The sequence below is a fragment of the Vipera berus genome (assembly GCF_964194415.1).
Source record: "Vipera berus genome assembly, chromosome: Z".
Classification (NCBI taxonomy): domain Eukaryota; kingdom Metazoa; phylum Chordata; class Lepidosauria; order Squamata; family Viperidae; genus Vipera; species Vipera berus.
The window spans coordinates 11,199,612-11,223,769 of record NC_138205.1 but is presented as its reverse complement, the minus strand read 5'-3'; the positions used below and the strand labels follow the sequence as shown (position 1 = coordinate 11,223,769).

At 40.4% G+C, this 24,158-nt stretch overlaps 1 protein-coding gene across 6 annotated transcripts in view; it reads left to right on the top strand.

Moving 5' to 3' along the window:
• Positions 1–24,158, top strand: part of LOC308677654 (solute carrier family 12 member 6) — a 61,407-nt gene that overhangs the window by 20,406 nt on the left and 16,843 nt on the right. For 2 of the 6 annotated variants that reach the window (XM_081344263.1, XM_081344262.1), the window contains exons 3-10: positions 12,752–12,796; positions 17,541–17,635; positions 18,897–19,028; positions 20,535–20,681; positions 21,598–21,652; positions 22,371–22,501; positions 22,722–22,963; positions 23,760–23,974. In XM_081344263.1, coding sequence (XP_081200389.1) covers positions 12,752–12,796; positions 17,541–17,635; positions 18,897–19,028; positions 20,535–20,681; positions 21,598–21,652; positions 22,371–22,501; positions 22,722–22,963; positions 23,760–23,974 — 1,062 coding nt within the window. Of the gene's footprint in view, positions 1–6,415; positions 6,619–12,751; positions 12,797–16,189; positions 16,345–17,540; positions 17,636–18,896; positions 19,029–20,534; positions 20,682–21,597; positions 21,653–22,370; positions 22,502–22,721; positions 22,964–23,759; positions 23,975–24,158 lie in introns of those variants that run through there. The other 4 variants (XM_081344265.1, XM_081344264.1, XM_081344267.1 and 1 more) reach the window with 3 other exon arrangements.

The window sequence follows — 24,158 nt, the reverse complement described above, 5'->3', positions numbered from 1 at the left end:
ATATGAGTTGCCTACGTGTGTATCTGCCTGCTTTCAACGTACAGTATGTTGCTTCTGTGTGTTTTTCTATGTATACAGTATGTGTCCTAGGAAACAAGGAGTGGCCAGCAAATGTTCTGCATTGAGTCATATGACTGGGCAGAAGAAGGGGAGCATTTCCCCAGAAACTGAGCTGTTGCCAAAATGCCTCTCCCATAAAGCATTTTTGTTATTTATTTACTTATTTGATTTCTATAGCTGCCCATCTCAACAAGCAAAGTAATGTTATATTGTTTTTGTTCTTTTTTAAAAAAAATATTGTTAGTCACCCAGAATTATATGACTCTGATTGAGATTGAAAACGGTGGGCATATACATTCAATAAATAAATGAAATAAATACCCTTTGGGTACATTGGAATCATTGTTTTTCTGGGGTGTGTTTTTCTGTAGAGCCGCCTGCCCCCCAGCCTAATCCTGTCCATTGTCCAACTTAATTTTTCTTTTATTGATTTCTCCCATCATAGCAAATTTGATCATATTCTGCTAAGTTATCTTGTGATGGAAGAGTCCGGGGCTGTTTTTTTTATAATTTTTTCCAGCATTCTTTTGGGTTTAAAATTATAGCAAGAATAAACATCAAATTACAAGGATTTTTTTTTCTGGTACCGGATCTTTGCTGGTGTCAGTTTATCTGTACAGTATTTATAAAACTGAAAGTAGAACGTAATAATAGGAGAGAAACATGCCTACCAGGATTCTTCTGCATAGCCAAGTGTTTTTGTGTCACAGTGCTTTCAGTTTAAACCAATGTGGCAATCGAGGAAAATGTTTACAGATCAGAAAGAGAAATGATAAGCTTAAGCTGGGAAACATAATTCAAAGGTGCAAGTTAGGCCATTTTTTTTAAATGCACTGTTTTAGTTTTAGGTGGCCTTTTCCCGTGATTGCAATATGTGGATACCGGTAATTTTATATTTAGACTTTTTGGAGTTCTTGGTGTTAAGAAGCATAGAGTTTAGCTTTAAATTGTAAATTCTCATTTAGTATATGACATACTAATCTCAATCTCCTTTTCTTCCAGTCCAGGGCATTAGCTTAGACCTGTGCTTGTGGAGCTGAGGCAGAGAACACTGGAAGAAAACCTGGAACAGCCAGGACTTAAAAAGGCAGATGAAGATGCAGTCAGATTACAGTGAAAGAGGGTATATATGTAGTGACTATAATATTTCCCAAAAGCTTACTAAATCCTGATTAACAACAAGGTTTTTCTGGAAGTCAGATTTGTGAACCGTTGCTTCCAAGCAAGCTCTCAGCTTAATTAAGGGCTATTTCTGCTTTTTCATTATGGTTTTTCCCACCTTCCATTCAGATGAGATTTTTAATCACATTTTAGTTGTGCAAGAATGGAGATGTGCTCTCTTTCATAATAATGCTCTGTTCTGGGTCATCTGCCTGGGTAGGAGGCATAATAACGAAAGAGCCTTTATATTTGGAGGCACCCTAAATTATCTTCTAGTTTGCATGTAACAGGTCTTAATCTACGATATGATGACAGGACTTTCAGGTTATATAATAAAATCTAGGTGCTGAATGGAATTCAGAAGCTTTTTGTTCACAATTCTGGACTCAGAATGAACCAGCCTGTAGGGATAGTTAGATATTCTCTCTAATATAAGTTGAAATATCAACCATAACCTGAAGGATTGGTTTACTTTGGTGATACCTCAGCCAGCAAAGACCCCTGGCCTAAAACAAAGAACTATTGGTCAAAAATACATACAGTTGCAAGAAAAAGTATGTGAACCCTTTGGGATTACGTGGAGTTTTGCATGAATTGGCCATAAAATGCGCTCTAAACGTCATGTAAGTCACAACAATAGAAAAACACAGTCTGCTTAAAATACTACTACACAAACATTAGCTGTTGTCATGTTTTAATTGAACGTAAGATGGAAACATTCACAGTGAAGGGTGGAAAAAGTATGTGAACCCCTAGCCTAATGACTTCTCCAAGAGCTAATTGGAGCCAGGAGTGAGCCAACCTTGACTCCAATCAGTGTAATGATATTGGATGTGTTGCTGACAGCCGTCCTGCCCTTTAAGAACACACACCTGTTTTGGGTTTACGGGTCTCAAGAAGCACTGTCTGATGTGAACCATGCCTCGCAGAAAAGAGCTCTCAGAAGACCTACGATCAAGAATGGTTGACTTGCATGAAGCTGGAAAGGGTTACAAAAGTATCTCCAAAAGCCTTGATGTTCATGTGTCCACGGTAAGACAGACTGTCTACAAATGGAGAAAGTTTAGCACTGTTGCTACTCTCCCTAGGCGTGGTCGTCTTGTAAAAATGACTGCAAGAGCACAGTGCATAATGCTTAATGAGGTAAAAAAGAATCCTAGAGTGTCAGCTAAAGACCTACAGAAATCTCTGGCACATGCTAACATTTTTGTTGACACATCTACAATAAGGAAAACATTAAACAAGAATGGAGTAGATGGGAGGACACCACGGAGGAAGCCATTGCTGTCCAAAACAAATATTGCAGCACGTTTGAAGTTTGCAAAAGAGCACCTGGATGTTCCACAGCACTACTGGCAAAATATACTGTGGACAGATGAAACCAAAATTGAGTTGTTTGGGAAAAACACACAACACTGTGTGGAGAAAAAAAGGCACAGCACACCAACATCAAAACCTCATCCCCACTGTAAAACTTGGCGGAGGGAGCATCATGGTTTGGGGCTGCTTTGGTGCCTCAGGGCCTGGACGGATTGTTGTCATTGATGGGAAAATGAATTCCAGAGTTCAGGACATTTTACAGGAAAACATACGACCATCTGTCTGCCAACTGAAGCTCCGCAGAGGATGGGTGATGCAACAGGACAATGACCCAAAGCATACAAGTAATTCAACAAAACAATGGCTTCAACAGAACAGAATACGCCTTCTGGAGTGGCCCAGTCATAGTCCTGACCTCAACCCGATTGAAATGCTGTGGCATGACCTTAAGAGAGCGATTCACACCAGACATCCCAAGAATATTGCTACACTGAAACAGTTTTGTGCAGAGGAGTGGTCCAAAATTACTCCAGATCGTTGTGCAGGTCTGATCTGCAACTACAGGAAACATTTGGTTGAGGTTATTGCTGCCAAAGGAGGGTCAACCAGTTATTAAGTCCAAAGGTTCACATACTTTTTCCACCCTGCACTGTGAATGTTTCCATTTTATGTTCAATTAAAACATGACAACAGCTAATGTTTGTGTAGTATTATTTTAAGCAGACTGTGTTTTTCTATTGTTGTGACCTACATGACGTTTAGAGTGCATTTTATGGCCAATTCATGCAAAACTCCACGTAATCCCAAAGGGTTCACATACTTTTTCTTGCAACTGTAGGTGGCTAGAAAAGATGATAGGAATGCATGTAGACTACAAACTGGAATTATTTCTTTTAGGCATAATATCAGAAAATTATGATAAGGAATGTGTATACTTAATATCAGAAAATTATGATAAGGAATGTGTATACTTAATACTACTATTAATCACTTAGAATACTTTCGAACATGGGAATTTTTTAATAAATGGTTAGAAAAATGGAATAAAGGGTAGGAATGGAAATTGTATTAGTATCAATGCTAAACACATAAACCCAGATAAAGTGTTACTTATTAAATACTAAGAGCCTTGGTGGAGCAGAGGGCTAATGCCTCCTTAAGTAACACCAGCTGCCTGCAATTAGTGCAGGTTCGAGTCCCACCAGGCTCAAGGTTGACTCAGCCTTCCATCCTTCCGAGGTAGGTAAAATGAGGACCCAGATTGTTGGGGGAAATTAAGCTGACTTTGTAATAATGCCGCTTGGGGGGGGGAAAAGCTCTTAATAAGCAGGCATATACATAGAATGAAGGCTATTGCTAAGCACATTGATTTGTGCTTAAATTGTAAACCGCCCTGAGTCTTCAGAGAAGGGCGGGATATAAATGGGATTTAAAAAAAAAGATTGTTACTGTAAAAAATTAATAAAATATACATTAAAATGGGTAAAAGATGATATGGAAAAATTAGATAAAGCTGGGATATAGAATTTGAAACAACTGATAAATGATGAAAATGGATTTTTAATATATTTTGTGTTGAGGGACAAATATTACCTACCAGGTATGACAGTGTTTACCAGTTAATATTTGTTAATAATATTTTCCCCAACTTGTCTTTCATGAATTTATCTAGTTCCATTATAAAGATAATAAAGTGATTATACTAAAGTATAATATATATACCGAAATAAAGAGCTGTGGTGGCACAGTGGTTAGAATGCAGTATTGCAGGCTAATTCTGCCAACTGTCAGGAGTTCGATCCTGACTGGCTCAAGGTTGACTCATCCATCCATCCTTCCGAGGTCAATAAAATGAGGACCCAGATTGTTGAGTGCAATATGCTGACTCTGTACACCGCTTAGAGAGGGCTGTGAAGCACTGTGAAGTGTATACAAGTTTAAATGCTATTGCTACACTATATATGAAAACTGTGTTTCAGATGAAATTCTGACTGTGTGAACATTCAGATGCAATCAAATGAGGCATTAGTACAAGATTATTGCTTTCAAACTGTGGTTTAACTTTTAATAGCCTGTTAAACAAGAGCTTCTAAATCTTCATTAAGAGAAACCAGTCAGAGAGCCCATTAAATACTTTTGAACTTATTTGATGCTGTGGTTCTCCACACCTGATTGTAGTAGGCAATAGGAATAACCTTAAGGGACAGTAGAAAGAGCCATAACGAAAAAAAAAACCAGATAAAAGATCAAAGTAGTATCATTAGCATTCATAACTTATGGTTTCCTAGTCTGATCTACTTCAAAGGGATGATGTTTATGTAGTAAGTGAACCATTGTATAGGAACTGAGAACAGTTATGCAGGTGAATGAAGTTTATAGTCAAATACCTTTTTTCACTGGATTCATCTCTCCGAACTATATCACAGCCTGTCTACTAAAGCTTCTGTACTGTCTGTCTAGACTGCAGTGGTGTCAAACTCGCAACATCACATGATATGTTGCGACGCATCATGACTTTTTTTCCATTGCCGGCAATGGGGTGGGCGCGGTTTCACTATGATGCATCCGGCCCATGGGCCGGAAGTTTGATACCCCTGATTTAGAGCCGTGCTAGGGAAATAAGGCACAAAGGGGTTTTGTAGGTACTAGCATTACACTGCTTTTGTTGGGCCAAACAATTACAGCCAAAGTGCCTTTTAAATTGGTTATTGCCCTTGTCTGTAATCTTGTCGTGTTGATGGTATAAACAGCATGTGTAAGATTGCGGGAAGTATAACTGGAACATTGGAGCTTTCTGTCTTAGTTCCCCCCACCACACACACACACAGTATTGTTTTCACCCACTGTAGTTTTAGTAAATGAGTGTGCTAAGTGTAAATAGAGATGGAGTCTTTTCTCAAAGGGATTTAGGGATCTATGACAGAGCCAGTTGTGGAGGGAAGTTTATTGCAAAATGGGTTTTAATTCTGGGTTTAACAGACTATTGAGAATAGTCAGAATTAACCTAACAGTGTGGACACAGTTACCATTTTTCTCATTTCAGTTTTTTTCCCCCCTCCACCTTCTATGTAATATCTTTATCTGTAATATGTAATATCTGGTGTAATATCTTTGATATTACAGTTCTCATTTCTTCCCCAGCAACTCCCAATTAGTCTGAACCTTCTTCTTTTCTGAACGTGACAATACAGACCTGCATTCTCCTACTAGCCTTTTTTGCAAGCCAAAGTAGGATTAAATGTCGGTTGGGTAATGCTTATGCCTGAATTTCAAGTTTGTGCATTCTTTTTTTTTTTTTAAAAAAACCTCTTAGGGGAAAATTGAAAAACAGGAGTTCCTCCAGGAACAGCTATCACTATGCAGCCATATACATTTGAATCATATTCTGGCTTTAGGGAATGGCATTTTGCCAAGAATGGCTGTCTTCCGATGTGATTTGCTTTGCTTTTGCTTTTGCAGAATACATTACTTGTCCTAGTAGGGCTACATTTTGGTGACTCTTGCTCTTTTGCATGACAATTGTTATTAGTTCTTTGGATTTTCAAGCTTATAATACTTTTTTCCTTTTAAGGTGCATAAACTGGATAGCTTCTCCCAAATATAACTTCTCCAGCGCTCTTTATGTAAGGCCAAACAATTATTAACTAGATTTTGTACCTGTTAGCAGGGCTGTGTCTAATTCTTGGCAGAAAGCAAGAGACTGCTACTGTGATAGTCAGGAGCGTGCAGGCTAGAGCAGCACAGCAGTATGCACTGAGAGTAATCTTCTTAGTAGCAGGGTTGTAAATAACTCTTCTTGGCATGCATACACTTGAACACGCACCTATACCCGTAGAGGTGTGTCTCCCTTACACTACAGGCCCACACCCTTTCCCTCCCATTCCCTGGGGCTGCCTGTCACCTGACCCACCAACACTTTCAGTTCTTTGTGTCCTGGCCTAGAAGAAAGTTTTGCTTTGAACATGCCTCAGTTCACTGTAACCAAAGTGGAAGATGAAGAGGGGAAATCAGAAGAGGATGGACAGGCAAGAAGCAGTTCAGGGCAGATCTGGGATCCTAGTGAAATTGCCAGGCAAGGTAAGCAAGTTAAATTGGATAGTTTCTTCCCATTTAATCACAGTTTGCTCTCCTCCCCCAACTTTTTACTTGAGGTCTGGTGATGTTTAATCTGTTTCGTTAGCCCCATTTGCTAGTAAGAACCATGTGCCCAGTTACCCACCTTCTAACAGGGAGAAAGCCCTCTTGTCTCCTTCACTTTCCCCTCACCATCATTTCTTCCCAGTGCACCCTCTGATAGGTTTTTTTTTTTAAAGTCTTCCTGTCTCTCCTCTGGCTTTGTTTAATCCATTAATCGCCTTCTCACTAACATGCCTGAAGCGTGACCTTCAGCCAGGTACTAACTAGCTGTCTAAGGCAAGTTACTAAAGTCGAACAAAACTATAATCTGTGATTAGGGTTTAATTAGGACAGGGGTGGTGACCTGCTTCTTGTTCTCCGGAGGAAATTCTAGCCACACGTATATCCGGGATTCCTGTTCGGTTTCAGCCCTTGAGATAGCACGTGAGTCCAGATCGATGGGAAAAATTGTGGACTGTGAAGCCAGGTTCTCTTCAACATATTATTTTAGGATTACAGCAACAGAGTAGTGTGTCTTGAGACCACATACACAGCTCATTGTTTTTCTGGGCTATGATTTTGGGGGATGTAAACCCAGAGGTAGAATTTAAAACAAATAACGATAAATGCAAATCTATTACATTTGCTTGCTGCCCGACTTCATGACTCTGGCTCAGAATGTTCTCATTCTGCTTCCATTTTAGCATCAAGTGAACCCATTCAGAGATACTATAGATAGTTCTGCTATGGCTCCATCCTAGTGGTGATGAAAACAGATAATACCTATGCCACACTTTTTTTTCTTCTTGAATGGGTTGATAGGTATTTTATTCTCCTTATACTCTCTGGGTTGCATTGTTTATCATTATGTTTTTTCCTGGATTTTTTGTTTAGAAACGTTGAACAGTTGTTTGCTTGTCTTCAGAGTCTTCCCGTGATAATACTTCCTTTTCAAACATACTCTGTTCCATTAATGTTTCCCATCACATTCCAGCCATGCTAAGCCAATCTGATAAATTATTATTATCTTTTTTTCCTTTGGATTCCCTCAACATAAGATTTACTTTTTTGAAGTTTTTCCCCTAATTCTATAAGCCCAGGTCTTTGTTAATCTTAATTACGTTTTATATTTGGATGAAGTTGCTTTGGCTTTTTCCTTCTCTTTGCTTGGGTGTGTGTATCTTCGAGAGTCTGTTTCATGTGATTTGGCCTGAATTGTTTATTGTTACATTACTATGCTGTTACTCAGCATGACCTTGAGTTTGCTAAATTATTTTTTCCCCATTAGGCTACTATTTTCTATGCCATCTTAAAGCTTCCTTGGTGTTGGCACTAACCAAAATTCTTAAACTCTGCCTGGGAAAGCAGTGAAAAGGAATTGACAATTTAAGTGGGAAAAATGGTTAAAAATGACAATTTATTTACTATAGTTGTGGCGTCAAATTATTAGTATTGTTATAAACAGTGCTTTGTTTCATTCTTCCCAATACCCAGCTATAGATTTCATTATTATTCCCATTTTGCAGATAGGAAGCAGCAGGTAGAAAATGTAGACTTGCATAATAACTTTCAGTAATATTTCCCCTATGCCCCCACAGAATTCTGAGCTCTTATAAAGCAGGATTCCTAATCAGAGATATGGAAGATGCAAGTCTGAGAGTATATAAGCTGATAGGGTAAAACCATTCAGGTTCAATAAGCTTTACTTCCACTTTACTCTAATGTGACTTAGAAAGCATCACTGGCTTAGAGAAAGCATATATATTCTTGGTTTTCCTTCCTATTTGGAAAGAACACAATCTCATAACCCCAAACAAATTAATTTGCAAGATTTCTTTATGAAAGGGTAGATGAGAAGAAGGAACTTGGAATAGATTTTGCAGCACTCCTCAGAAAGAATGGAAGTTGAGTTTACCCCATGGTGTTTCTTCTATATGAACAATTAATTACATGGAGGAAATGCACATATCAGAAAGGTATAACAGAAATTAAAACTCAACAGAAGGGTTTGTTCTATTGCACAATATTCTAAACTGCAGCTGTTAACCTAAATAAAACTTAATATGTCCTATCACCTCGTCAGTCACCCAGAATAGTATTTCTGTCTTTGGTTTGGCCTCCTGCATACGTCCCTCTTTCCCTCAGAAGATTCCTACACAGCCCAGAAAGTTCGTTCTTAGCTATGTATCTGGCTGTAAAAGTCTGGATGCTGTCTGGTAAAAAGTTGCTCTCTTTGCAGTATGTCCATTCTTTGTGCCTCCATTCTTCCACAGGTAACAAAGAAGGAAAGCACAAAGAAAAAAGCTTTTTAACAATAAGTGTTAAGAAAGTAACTAGTGGGTTTCTGTGCCTGCAGAGGCCAAAACTACTGCCTTAACTGCCTTCACACCACTCGGTCTAAGATACTGTATTCAGAAGAGAAGCCTATTAAGGTTAAATCTCTTAGGCTGAGTAATCTGTTTATGCCCTAAGTATAATAATCCTAAATCGAATCATTTCTATGATCTCCAGAAATGCAATCTTCTATATAGATTTCGTTTTCCTGCTGGTGATGAGGAAACACACATACCTACACACCATGCCCCAGAAACTTATTCTAAGTTAGATTTGATGTGTAACCAGGCACCTTCCTTGTTGGAAGTGCCCCAAATCCGTTTAATCTCTACTTATCCTCCTCGACACTTTAAATTGCTTTGCCAAGGCAAGGAGCAGAAATAATTATGTGCAGACTCAAGAGTCATCCAGTGGTTTTGCTGCTGGGGACCAAACTATGCTAGCTGGTCAAGGAAGATTGCCAGTGCTAGAGTGTTTGACAGCCATGAAGATACGCTCGTGAATGGATATGAAGTATTTTGGTTTGATATTTCATCAACTAGTCCACAGGTCTGCAACCCGTGGCTCCGGAGCCGCATGCGGCTCTTTCAGCCGTCTCCTGCGGCTCCCAGTCCTCTGCCATGTGCAGTCCAAAAAAAAAAAGTGGGACTAAAAAAGTTCAATCAATTCAAATATGCAGGGTAGGTGCATATCTCGCCTTGGCTCCACTCTTCAGTCACACCCTGTTCTGCGCATGCGCGCATGTACGCACATGCGCACACATTTTTTGCGGCTCCCAGTTTTTCCTTTTGTGAGGGAACTGGTTCCGAGTGGCTCTTTCACTGTTTCGGGTTGCTGACCTCTGAACTAGTCCCTCCTTTTTCAAATGATTTGAAAATGTTGGTTAATGTTGGCTTGCTGGAATCATGGCCTGCAGTCTATACAATCTGAGCATTGTTCCTATCGGAAACCAACCCACAAACTCAGAGAACAAACCACCCTCATCCTACACTCGAGCTACAGATATTCGCCACTGTTGCAAATTGTTCTTATTGCTGCCAATTAATTAATTGATTAATTAATTAATCAAATTTATTTGCAGCCTGGTACAGTCTCAGCAGCTGTATAGAATTTACTCATGAATGTGTTTTCACTTTGGGAAAAAAATAGCCCAAATTATTTTCTCTTTCCCTGCCATTTAAAAAAAAATATGGGTACAGTAAAACCTCATTTTAACAGATAGTTTGGGGAAAGGTGTTCATTAAATCCGTAAGCATGAATTTATCATTTTCATCAATTAATTGACGTAAATGGTTTGATTAATGTGCAACAAGCACTTGGTTTAATGCACATTACTTCCTTAAATGGTGATGAATTCTGGATTAACATATGTTCTGTCAAAGATCTATTAAACTAAAATTTTACTGAAATTGTATTGGTTCTCATTTTTATTATATTCAGCGGACACCCTTTACCAGGCTCACAAGACATATTTTAAATATTCAATAAAATGAAAATATGATTAAAAATAATAAACAATTTTGACCCTCAAAAGAACAACACCAGCATTTGTGAAGTCAAAATTGCAACAACAGTAAGGTAAAGAAGATTTTGACCACATTCCTAAAAGTTACCAATGGCAGACTTCCTCTGGAGAAAGTTAAATAGAAGAGAAGAGAAGAGGAAGGGACCTTGGAGGTCTTCTAGTCCAGCCCCCTGCTCAAGCAGGAGAACCTATACAGCTTCCAATATACCATTCCAAGTTCCAAGATTTGCTGTTCTAAAAGCATTTCAGATTGTTTAAGTAATTGTCTGTGTTGCTGTTTCCAAAACACTTGAACAGACCTTTGTATAAGTGTCTTAAATTTGCTTGCCAGTTTATTCCAGCTACCTGATAACAGTGTATAATATAGAAATCTTTCATCTGACTGATAGTACACTATACCATTCCTGATCTCCTTCCTTGCATTATTTTTAACGTGATTTTTTTAACAGCCTTGTTAAAAACATCCAGTTTTGATTTGACTTTAGCAGATTTGTACATAATTGGCTCTGTCTTAATGATGGACATTTAGATAATGATGGACATTTAGACCTTCATTATATCTGAATGCATTTAAGGCAAAACAAATCTTACGTTATCCTAGAGCCTGTAAGTCACTAGAAAAAGAAATAGGCTTAGCAGGCCATCATTTTCCTGTTTCCATAAACAAGAAAATTAAAAACAAAAAAACAGGAAGCTGATCTTGAATCATGCCCATATCAGCTGCATCGATTAAATGAGAGAGCAAGAAGAGAGGGAATTTTCAGTTTTATGGGCAACGTAGGCAAAATTCAAGGACAAAATGATTAGGCAATCATTTATATTTGTTAATTGTTTATGTTTGCATAATCCTGGGTTTATTTCAATTTGAACATGTGCTGCTAAGCAATTAGAATTTTACATTACCAGTCTCATAATCTTGCAAGAGTCCAAACTCCCTCTTCTAATTTTTTTAATTTAATTTTAATTCCATTTATATCCCGCCCTTCTCCGAAGACTCAGGGCGGCTTACAAGCTTAGCAGTAGCCTTCATTCTATGTATATGCCTGCTTATTAGGGCTTTCACACACACACCAAGCGGCATTATTACAAAGTCAGCTTAATTCCTTTCCTACGTATTTAATAGTCCTGCTCCATCAGGAAGTCACAGAGTAATATAATAATAATAATAATAATAATAATAATAATAATAATAATAATAATAATAATAATAATAATAATAATAATAATAATAATAATAATATATAATAATAATAATTATTTGTATACCGCCCTTCTCCCGAAGGACTCAGGGCGGTGAACAGGGCAAACATATAAAAATACAAGAATACAAACATTAAAAGAGAAACAGGGTGCCCAGAAACTAACAACAATGAATTAAAATACATTAAAACAATGTTAAAATCCAAACCCATCACCCATCAGGCCAGGCCGGCTTGTTCAAACAAGTAGGTCTTCAGTACAGGAAAGATGGTCAGCCTGTGATCATCCAGGCCTAATTGAAGTGCATTCTTCATTTAGCCATAATTCAAGATGGCCTGTTGTGAAGGATGTTGAAGTTCAGCAATATTTGGAAGGCCATTGAGGAAAACTTATCGTTTAGGCTAACACAGGGGTCGGCAACCTCGGCTCTTTTATGACTCGTGGACTTCAACTCCCAGAATTCCTGAGCCAGCATAGCTGGCTCAGGAATTCTGGGAGTTGAAGTCCACGAGTCATAAAAGAGCCGAGGTTGCCTACCCCTGGGCTAACAGAAGAATGACGTATGATTCCTTCCTTTCTATAACTCTCTCAGGCTTATTCCGGAATAAGCCAGAGAGAGTTACAGAAAGGAAGGAATCGTACTTCATTCTTCTGTTAGCCTATTATTTTTTTCACTCACGGGTGCCCCCCCCACCCCCCACCCCGTCCTATCTATTATCACCCTGGCCCCTTGGATTACAATGTGACACCAATTGTGGGTGGGTGGAAAAAGGGAAGGGTAGTTCTGTACAGTGGCTTCTAGTCTCGATGCTTTGTTTAGTGATTTGCCGCTGTTGGTTTAAAACCACAGAGTAGGGTTCCCTGATGAGTTACTTCATGCTTTTCGTCAGGTTGATTACAGTTGTTGAGGGAAAGGGGAAAGTACCTTTTAAAGAAATCCTGGGAAGTTTGGGGACAAAACAGTTCGTTTTATTCTCCCATTCTCTTTATTTTGCTATTCATTTTTTCCCCTCCATATTCTGCTTGATTTTTCAGATGTGAGTCAAATTTCCATCACAGGGGAACAATGTCACCTCTTAGGTACAGTATCGCAGAGGACCTTTATGTGTGTTTGGTCGCATGTGTGTTTGTGGTAAATGTATGTTATCATGTTATTAACAGATACAGTTGATGTGGGGCTGAGGGTACACATCTCGGTTGGCTGAAGCTGTATAGGTGGATAGAAGGAAGTTGAGCGTGTGTATCTGTGTGTGTATGTAGGAGTGTGTATTTTTGTGTCTGAGAGAGAGATAATATTGTGCAGTGCAGTCTTCATCAATAGAACTCATAAATTTTCCAGTAATGAGAAGCTTGCTCTTTAATAGATGTCTTTATAAATGTCTGTTTTGTTGGTTGATTATATTCTTTAAAGGAGCAGTGTAACTTTTTAGTTGCTTGGGTTATATTCTCATGAAAAGACAGTGGTCATACTGATAGAGGTAATATAACCTAAACCTAAAGAAAGCAAGATGATGAATACCTTTTCTAGATTATCTCCTGCTTTAGCATTTGTAAAAATACAGACATGCTTCTTCCTGGTCAACTTATTTTTGTAGCATTTGGATTCAGGTTAACTTTGTTTCAACACAAAATAGCTCTTAACTCTCCAAATTCATTTACTTAGTCAATTATAAAAACCTCATTAAGCATACAATTAAATAAAAAAAAAATTATTAAAAACAATAACAGTGTTGACAATGCCATTCCTTCTGCAAGGAAGGAAGAACTTAGACCAAGGGAAAATTACAGATAGTCTGTGACTTACAACAGTTGATTTAGTGACTGTTGAATGTTACAACAGCACTGAAAAAGTGACTTATGACCATTTTTCACACTTATGACCATTGCAGCATATTCATAGTTACTTGATCAAAATTCAGACACTTAGCAGCTGCTTCATATTTATGACGGTTGCAGTGTTGAGGGTCATGTGATCAGCTTTTGCAACCTTCTGACAAGCAAAATCAATGGGGAAGCCAGAGTCACTTAACAATAGTGTTACTAATTTAACAGCTGCAAAGGTTTCCCCTAACAACTGTGGCAAGAAAGGTTTTAAAATGGGGCAAAACTCACTAAACAAATGTTTCACTTGGCAGCATAAATTTTGGGCTCAATTGTGATCGTACCTTGAGGACTACCTGCATTCTACTGTTCTATAGATTACCATAGGTAATTTAAAATCAGGATGGCTATCAGAGATTTGGGGTTGTTGAAACAGGATCAACATGCTTTTGAAAGATCAAGGAGTCCTGCATCTTCAGTCTGGGAAAACTGACTGGGTAAACAGTAGCAGATGATTATCTATCTGTGTTTGTAGGATTCCAGAGATACAGAATCAACAAAACCATATCAGCAAAATACCCTGGAACTGTTTGTTCCAGTATGCTGAGAATGTTACCTTAGGATAACAATTCAGTGAAAGCTCATTCTTACTTCATTTAATAGATTCTACATACTCTGAAAGCAGAATTCAGAACACAGAATTCTATACCATCCCTTCATTCCCCTAAAATGGGGTGAGTCGTCCATTTTCCCTTTCCTATATTTAGCTGGCCAATTAACAGGCTATTTACGAGCCTTTTATGAGGTAGATAGATAGATAGATAGATAGATAGATAGATAGATAGATAGATAGATAGATAGATAGATAGATAGCCTTTATTGTCATTTTTTTAATGTGGGCACAATGACAAGACATTAAAAATGAAATTTAGTTGCTTGCTCTCAAAGTTTACACATACACAACACACATTAAAGCACCCTGTTTACAACATATGTATAGACCTACACCCTTACATATCAGTAAAATATTAATCACTGTCCATCTTGAATACATAACGAAAGGAGGAAGCTTGAGAGTTCACAAGTCGAAGCTGTATGGAACAAAACTGGCTGAATCTGGATGTTCTGCTTCGGATACCACGGAGCCTCCTCCCAGAAGGTAACAAGGAAAACAGGTTGTGAAGAGGATGTGTAACGTTCCAGACAATCGTGCGGACCCTGCTCAAGCAATACTTAATGTGCTATCCTGGATGGAAGGGAAAGAACTGCCAATAATATTTTCAGCCATCCTCACCACTCCCTGCACCGCCTTCCTGTCTGAAGCAGTGATGCTTCTAAATCAGACTGATGCTGTATGACGGGATGCTCTTGATCGTCCCTCTGTAGAAAGTGGTAAGGATAGGGGAAGGAAGATACGCTTTTCTCATGCAACGCAGAAAATGCAGCGGTTGCTGTGCCCGCTTCACCAGTGTCTTGCTGTTGAGTAACCAAGCCAGCCCACTCCTTAGCTGCACACCCAGGAATTTGATGCTGGTAACCATCTCCACAGGTGAATCATTAATGCACAGAGAAGTGTGGCTGTGCCTGCCTTTTTTGAAATCGACAATGATCTCTTTGGTTTTTCCAGGATTTAAAACTAGGAGAGAGAAACATTAGCATTTTGACTTTATTACAGGTAGTCCTCGACTTACAATAGTTCACTCAATGACCATTCAAAGTTATGACACAGAAAATAATGACTTATGACCGTTTTTCACTATTACGACTGTTGCCGCATCTCCATGGTCACATGATCGAAATTCAGGCACTTGGCCACTGACTCGTATTCCGTATCTGAAATCTGTTGAGAAAGTCCCAGCAATAAATTGAGAACCAGTATATATCTATAATTTGTGATTTGCTTCTGTTTGGAAGATCACCAACCATAGTCAGCATCTTTTTACTGATTGCCTGTTCTGAGGCAAGAGATATGAATAAGAGATTTTTCTCTCAAATGATGTTTGTGTAACATGTGTTGGTGTATACAAGGAGTCCAGAAACCGACATAAGCTAATGTTTGGAAAATGGGTAGAAAGTTTCAACCTTCTGTTTGGATGATTGTATTGGGAGAATGAAAGACAATTATTAGTTCAGCACATAAGAAGAGGCTGGGAGTGTGAGAATTTCCTTTTGAAAAAGGTACCAATCTGATTCTTTTGAAAAATATTACACAATAAGTAATTTTAGAGTGTCTTACTTGAAATGCCTTATTTCCAAAGATAGTTTCTCTTGCCTTCATCATCATGGATTAAAGTTTACAAAAATGTAGAAAGTATGTAAAATTGTAAAAATCACTATAAATGGACTTTAAAGAAACAGCATTTACTTCACTGATTTGGTTTTTAAGTGCCTCTTTCTCCCTCAAAGTTGATCTTAAATTTTCCCCTGAGAAGACTGTTCATAATTAAGACTTTTAGAGAAGAATTTGGCACAAGAATCTGTATCCTTGAAAATTATATATGAACCGCTTTCAAGAATCTGCCATCTTAATAAACGAATCAGCTGCAGCTGTGAAGCCTGTTATCAGTGTCTTTGTGGATGAATTTAAAATTAAAGAATGAGGTCACAGAACCTTGCAGATAAGATTTTAGAACTTGGCTGCCTGTCTTTCAGTCCATTCCTCCATGAAGCTCCAGAGAAGAAGAGCTGGGTGATGTTAGACAGTTCTCCAAGATTAAAAAACAAGTGTGCACTGGCCAGCAACATTGGTTAAACAGAATCTTGGCATTGTACAATGGAGTACATGCACACTCACAATCTGAGATGTGGTAGGTTAACTCCTCTTGCTGTCCCAAGTGTGGTCCCTGCTGCGAAAACCTCCCACAGTCTTGTGGGGTGAAGGGGTTTGTCATTGCCACCATCCCTGTTACAAAAATAAAATAAAATAATCTCTGTCTTCCTTTATTCCAAAGAAGACAAGCATCCCTGCTCTTTCGGAGCTAAGAAAAGGTCCAGGATGTGCTATATAAGCTAAATTTCCGATTAGAACGAGATTACTGATTTCGGAAAAGAATGCAAATTATTTATAAAGGGGTTTAATAATTGAGGAACCCGTTTACCATCAAAAGGACAATGGGGAAAGAAAGAAGGAAATTCAGATTATTGTTAGCAGCAGAGGGCTTCTAACAGTTCACCTGAGAAAGGGGGGAAAACCTTGCTCCTGATTGGTTGCACAGAGTTTGAATTTCCAAGACTTTGGTGGTCTGTTCCCTTTGTTTGTCAGGGGTGTCAAACTCGCAACGTCATGTGATGTGTCGCGATGTATTGCAACTTTTTTCCCCATTGCTGGCAATGGGGTGGGCCCAGTTTCACTACGATGCATCCGGCCCGCGGCAGTTTGACACCCCTGGTCTAGATTGATAAATTTAGTTTATTATTTTCTCCCCTTATTTCTCTCTGCCTGTTCTTTATGACACATATCCACCCTAAGAATAATAGAAATTGGTTCCTGAAAGATATTTCTTTTTATCGGCTGAGCAAGAAAAGTGCTTAACGGTCCTGCAGCAAAGATTTATTCTGATTGTTCCTGTAGAGATAGAGCTGCATGGTACAGAGCTGGAGAAACAGATTTGGGCTAATCTTTCTCTTAAGCCAGGGGTGTCAAACTCACTTTCACTGAGGGCCGCATCAGCATTGCGGTTGCCCTCAGGGGGCCGGGTGGGTATGGCCAGGGTGGGCGTGGCCTACTGAGTGGGCGTGGCTAGAATGCGTATGGCCTTCTGGGTGGGCGTGGCCAGCTCTACATCGTTCGCATCAAGGGTGCCTATGGGGTCCTGGGCAGGAGTGGGACAGATCTGAGGGTCTCTGGCAGAAGGAGGGTCTCTGGGCCAGGGCCAAGGCAGTGGGGGCCGTTCCCTCACTGTTTCCAGGATGGCCGCATGAAACCACTTTGCGGGCCGAATCCGGCCCCTGGGCCTTGTGTTTGACATGTGTCTTAAGCCATGCTTTCTTTTCCACATTCCAGATCCTGGACACAAGAAGGATTCCCATGCATTTCTTAACAATATCAACTATGAAGGAGGCGACGAATGCTTTGACAAGAATTTGGCACTCTTTGAGGTGAGATCACTGCTTGTTGCCATCGGTTCACTTTTGTTTCCCACTTCCACCATATACAGGTAGTCCTTGACTTACAACCACAGTTGAGCCCCACATTTCTGTTGCTAAGTGAGATATTTGTTAAATGAATTTTGCCCAATTTTTCAACCTTTCTTGCCACAGTTGTTAAGTGAATCACTGCAGTTGCTAAGTTAGTAACACGGTTCTTAAGTGAATCTGGCCTTCCCATTGACTTGGCTTGTCAGAATGTTACAAAAGGTGATCACATGACCCTGGGACACTGTGACCGTCATAAATGTGAACCAGTTGCCATGATGAGGTGACCATGGGGATGCTGCAACGGTCGTAAGTGTGAAAAATGGTCATCAGTCACTTTTTTCAGTGCTGTTGTAATTTTGGTCACTGAATGAACTGTTGTAAGTCGGAATACCTATACTTTCTATACCAATCTATGTCTGTATTCTTTCCTCCTTGTACCCTGTAATATAGGTTATGCATAAAAGCATACATCTTAATTCAAGTTTCTGGGCTTTTACAAGTCCGTAGAAAAAGTGTAGTTACTCTTAATTCTGCATGTTGAAAATTTTCCACCTGTCTTTTTTAAAGGATTTTGTTGTTGTTAGTTGCGAAGTCGTGTCCGACCCATTGCGACCCCATGGACAACGTTCCTCCAGGCCTTCCTGTCCTCTACCATCTTCTGGAGTCCATTTAAGCTCACGCCTCCTGCTTCAGTGACTCCATCCAGCCACCTCATTCTCTGTCGTCCCCTTCTTCTCTTGCCCTCAATCTTTCCCAGCATTAGGCTCTTCTCCAGTGAGTCCTTCCTTCTCATTAGGTGGCCAAAGTATTTGAGTTTTAGCTTCAGGATCTGGCCTTCTAAAGAGCAGTCAGGGTTGATCTCCTCTAGGACTGACCGGTTTGATCGCCTTGCAGTCCAAGGGACTCACAGGAGTCTTCTCCAGCACCAGAGTTCAAAGGATAGTAATTTTAAAAACATTTTGGAAAGGGAGGCCAATCTTGTTTTTTGAGTTTTCTGAAAGTCTGAGGAAGATACAATGAAGATGCAAAACAGGAAAGATTTGTGAACACATAAGTCTGTAGAATAACTAGCTTGTTCATAGTCCACTCTTGTTTCTTTTGGCTTCCATCCTTCATCGCTACTTTCAATCCTTCATTGATTTTTTTTTCCTTCATCCATCTCAAAGGGACTTTTCATTGAAACTCGCTCTCATGTCTACTGTCTTCTTGTCCCACTTTGCAGGAGGAGATGGACACCCGACCCAAAGTGTCTTCTCTGCTCAATCGAATGGCCAACTACACCAACTTGATGCAGGGAGCCCGTGAACACGAGGAGGCAGAGAGTGTCCCTCCAGGCAAGAAAAAAATCACCAAGGTAAGAAATGGCACCAAGAAGGTTTATGGGAGACATCTTGAAATGAGGGAAAGAAAATGTGTTTAAGATCAGAATTGAAAGAATTAATATTTTCCTCCACGATTATTTCCCAAAGGTCCTTTTTCAGGAGGCAACTGGACTTTCTTGTTTTTCTTTGAAGTTGTTTCGTTTCTCATCCAAGAAGATTCTTCAGCTCTGACTGGATGGTGGGGCATTCTTTTAGTGAGGGTTAGCGAGGTGATCCTGAGGACACAGATAAGCCTCCAGGAGCTTGAACAATTTGCTAAAAGAATGCAAATGACCAGCTATCTGCAAGAAGTATAAATCCTTCCATTCCCCACCATCCAGTTGGAGCTGAAGAAGAAGCTTGGATGAGAAGCGAAATGTCTTTAAAGAAAAACATGGAAGTCCAGTTGCCTCTTGAAAAAGCATCTTTGGGACAACCATGACCTGGATGACAGTCTCAGAATAGAATAGAGAAGAGTAGAACAGAACAGAACAGAACAGAACAGAACAGAACTAGAGAAGTCTACAGTCCTAAACATTTGACTTTCTCAAAATATGCTCTGGGCTTCTTAGAGAAGCGTTCATTTTTGTATGCTCTGGAAGAAACATTTCTAAATCCTTGACTTTTACATGTAATTTTTGAGACTTAAATAAGTAGGATTAGATTAATAAGTTGGCAGAGATACATTTTTTTTCGTTTTGTTTTATATGCCTCATGCATACAAGCTTTACTGACCTTTCCAGACTTTCTGAGAATTTCAGCTTCCTCAGAAGCTTCACTTTGGTAGATCTTAAACATTACCTCGAAACTGATTACGCCCAGTTGACTTACTGATATTCACTTAACCCCTGTGGCAGGAAAGGTCATGAAATGGAGCAAAATTCACTTAACAAATGTCTCACTTAGCAACAGAAATTCATTCCATTGAATCAGCAGCTAGGAAAATACTTGTCACCTATCCTGAACTCAGAGAACAGATTAACCTGGATATTACAGTTAATGACTCTTGAGAAGTGGGCAGGATCAAAGAATAGAGAAATTACAAGTTTTCATTGTATAGGTAATCCTCAACGATCACACCTGAGCCCAAAATTTCTGTTGCTAAGTGAGACATTTGTTAAGTGAATTTTGCTCCATTTCATGACCTTTCCTGCCACAGGGGTTAAGTGAATTACTGCAGTTGTTAAATTAGTAACACAGTTGTGAAGGGAATCTGGCTTCCCTATTAACGTCGCTTGTCAGAAGGTCGCAAAAGGTGATCACAGGTGACCCCAGGACACTGCAACCGTCATAAATATGAACCAGTTGCCAAGTGTCTGAATTTTGATCACATGACCATAGGGATGCTGTAATGGTTGTGTGAAAAATGGTCATAAGTCACTATTTTCAGTGCCGTTGTAACTTTGAAGGATCACTAAACGAACTCTTGTGAGTTTAGGACTGCCTGTATAGAGATGTTGGGAAGCTTGACCTTAACCCTCTGCCTGTCCTTCTACTAGATTCCACAGATGGGCACCTTCATGGGAGTCTACCTGCCTTGCTTGCAGAACATCTTCGGAGTGATTCTTTTCTTGCGTCTTACTTGGGTTGTGGGTACAGCTGGTGTGCTGCAAGCCTTTATCATTGTCCTTATTTGCTGTTGCTGTGTAAGTTACCCTGTCTGATCAAATTAGTATCACACTATGTTACTGCAGTCTTCGGTATAGAGGAAGGCTGGGGGGCGGGAGAGGGGGTGGAGAGAAGAAGGAAACCTCTGATCTTGAGGAAGGAGAAATTACATTCACTCATTTTAGTATCCCATGGCTGAAATGCCAGTACAAAAATAATATTCTTTGTAAAAAAGGTAAAGGTAAAGGTTCCCCCGCACATGCGTGCTAGTCGTTTTAGGGGCCGGTGCTCATCTCCATTTCAAAGCCGAAGAGCCAGCGCTTGTCCGAGGACGTCTCCGTGGTTATGTGGCCGGCATGACTAGACGCCAAAGGCGCACGGAACACTGTTACCTTCCCACCGTAGTGGTCCCTATTTTTCTACTTGCATTTTTTACGTGCTTTCGAACTGCTAGGTTGGCAGAAGCTGGGACGAGTAACAGGCGCTTACTCTGTTACGCAGCACTCGGGATTCGACCCGCCAAACTGCCGACCTTCTGATCAACAAGCTCAGCGTCCTAACCCACTGAGCCACTGCGTCCCTATATTCTTTGTAGATGTAGTCAATTGTTGTGTTGAGATCATTGGTGATCTTTATTTCTATATCTATTCTTTGGTTAACCTGTTCCTACATTTTTGAAAATGTCCATCTTCCCACCTGACTAAAGCCATTTTGCTCACTTCCGCCTTGGCATTTTGTCCTCATTACCCATAATAATAAAGAAAACTAAAGGGAGAATTATCAAAATATAAAACTGAATGGGGTGGGAAAAAGCAAATCTAGGTTTGTCAAAATAATAGCCAAATGTTATAAGCTCTGTTAGTGACTTTTAACACATTGCAAGCTAAGAACCTGCAACTGCCTGTATTTATCTCCTAAATTACTTAGGCTGTCTGTTTCTCACCTCCTCCTTAGACATTGCTAACAGCCATCTCCATGAGCGCCATTGCCACCAATGGAGTTGTGCCTGGTAAGCGCTAACTTTTTAAAAATCTCCCACATGCCTTCAAATCCGATCATGTTCAATGTCTTCCTGAGTGCTCCCCTCTCAGAAATCTGATTAGTTGATATGGAGAATGTCCCCACTTTCACAAAGCATGGAATTCTTTCTCTAACCATGGTTATAGCAATAGCTCTTAGACTTAAATACCACACTATAGTGCTTTATAGCAGGGGTCCCCAACCCCCAGTTCGTGGGCCTGTACCAGGCCGCAGCATGCCAGCAACCGGTCTGCAGAAACAAGCAAAGCCCCATCCATGGGATTCAGGCGGCACACAAAATCATGCACCCTCCGGTCCACGGATAAACCTCTCTCCATCGAACCAGTCCTTGGCGCCCAAAGGATTGGGGACCTCTGCTTTACAGCGTTCTCTGAACGGTTTACTGTGTCAGCATATTGCCTCCAAATATCCGACCTCGGAGGGATGGCAGGCTAAGTCAACCTTGAGCAGGTCAGGATCGAACTGTAGACTGTGAACAGAGTTAGCCTACAATACTGCGCCACCAGGGCTCCCTAGTGTTATTTGTCCTTTGGGGGCTGATTTTTGTTCTGCTGTTGGTTTGTTTTTGAAAGCCACAGGCAGGTCCTTCTGAAAAGGTGAGGGGGTTGGAATGAGTAAGAAAGCAGGGATAATATGATTTCCCCTCTGCAGCTTCTGCCATGAGCTTCTTTGTCGCCTCTCTGCAGCTGGAGGGTCATACTTCATGATTTCACGAGCCCTGGGCCCTGAGTTTGGAGGAGCTGTAGGACTCTGCTTCTATCTCGGCACTACCTTTGCTGCTTCAATGTACATCTTGGGGGCTATTGAAATCTTCCTGGTAGGTATTCAGTGCCCCATAGGAGAACCCATAAGATATAAGACGGTGTTGTAGCTCTGAGGTGTAAGTCCTGTCACTCGGCTACAGCTCCTCTGAGAAGCAGGAGACTGCGGATCGGAGTGTCTCTTGCTACCATCGTGCCAACCCCCACATCTTTTTTTATTTTCACTCCTCTGACTAGGCCGAAGGTGACGTGTGACTCATTCTTGCCTCCTCTCAGATGTACATTGCCCCCAAGGCAGCCATCTTCCACAGCGATGATCCCCTGAAGGAGCCGGCAGCCATGCTGAACAACATGCGGGTTTATGGCTCGGCCTTCCTGCTGCTTATGGTGCTGGTGGTATTTGTGGGAGTGCGTTACGTGAACAAGTTTGCCTCTCTTTTCCTTGCCTGCGTCATCGTCTCCATTCTGGCTATTTACAGTGGTGTCATCAAGTCCTCCTTTGCACCTCCTGATTTTCCGTAAGTTACTAGCATACTCTGAAGTGGCTAACCAAACTCCCTTTGAAATCCCCACCATCCTGCCCCTAAAGGAGTTGGGAAATATAGAATGGCCAGCAGAAGGGCTCGTTGCCTTGGAAGAGTGAGGAAGATTCTCAGGGATGACTCACACCCTGGACGGTATCTCTTTACTCTCCTACCATCCGGTAGGAGATAATAGGAATATAGCCAGCCGTACCAACAGGCTGAAAAATAGCTTTTATCCGTGGGCTGTTAGGCTTTTAAATGGGACATAATCTTATGCAGAATTGACTTGGGAGGCCAGTGTGTGGTGTAGTTGGTTAACATAGTGTGGTGGGATGGAGGGTTTGTTGTCACTGTGTGTTGGGGGGAGAGAGCACAGAGGGAGGCTCAGGTAATCTCAATGTACACATGTTGTACTTTGACAATAAAGGTTTATTATTATTATTATTATAAAGAACTCTGCTCTCCATAGTACTCTCTGAATTTGGTTGTTTCCTTGTTACCCGAACTAGGTAACATCTAGTCTAGCACTAGTGATATTACGTAGTTTGGGTAATGAAATGCCTGCAAGAAAACAGCCCAGCTCAGAGAGCACCAAGGACCTCTCATTTCCACCCCGAGCTACAAATATTCTTCTTTACTGAGAATTTCCTTCCCAACCCTAGAATTTCTAGTTTGTGTGTACAAACAGAACAACAACTCACCACTCCCACGGATGGTAGCATGTACTCATTTTCAAACTGGTCAGCTTTTGAAATCCAATTTGCTCGTCTTTATTTCTCTCCCCATTCAGTGTGTGCATGCTGGGGAATCGTTCCCTCTCCCAGCACCATATTCAGACATGTGCCAAGACCAAGGAGTATGGTAACCTCACCATACCCACGTTCCTGTGGACACGCTTTTGCAACCATAGCAGGCTCCTCAATGCCTCTTGCGACGAGTATTTCCAACACAACAATGTCACTGTTATCCAAGGAATTCCAGGACTAGCCAGTGGTGTTATTGCTGGTGAGAAAGGGTTTACTTTTGTTCTTTGGCAAAAGTGTTCTTTGTTTTTTTTCTCTGTTGCTCTTCAAGTCCTTTCTTATTGCAGCAGTGACCGTGAAGTTTCTTTGGGACACTTCTCAGCCTAATAGTTAAGAAGATTGTGGGATGGGGGGGGGCACTTTAAATAAATGATGGGGTGAGGGTG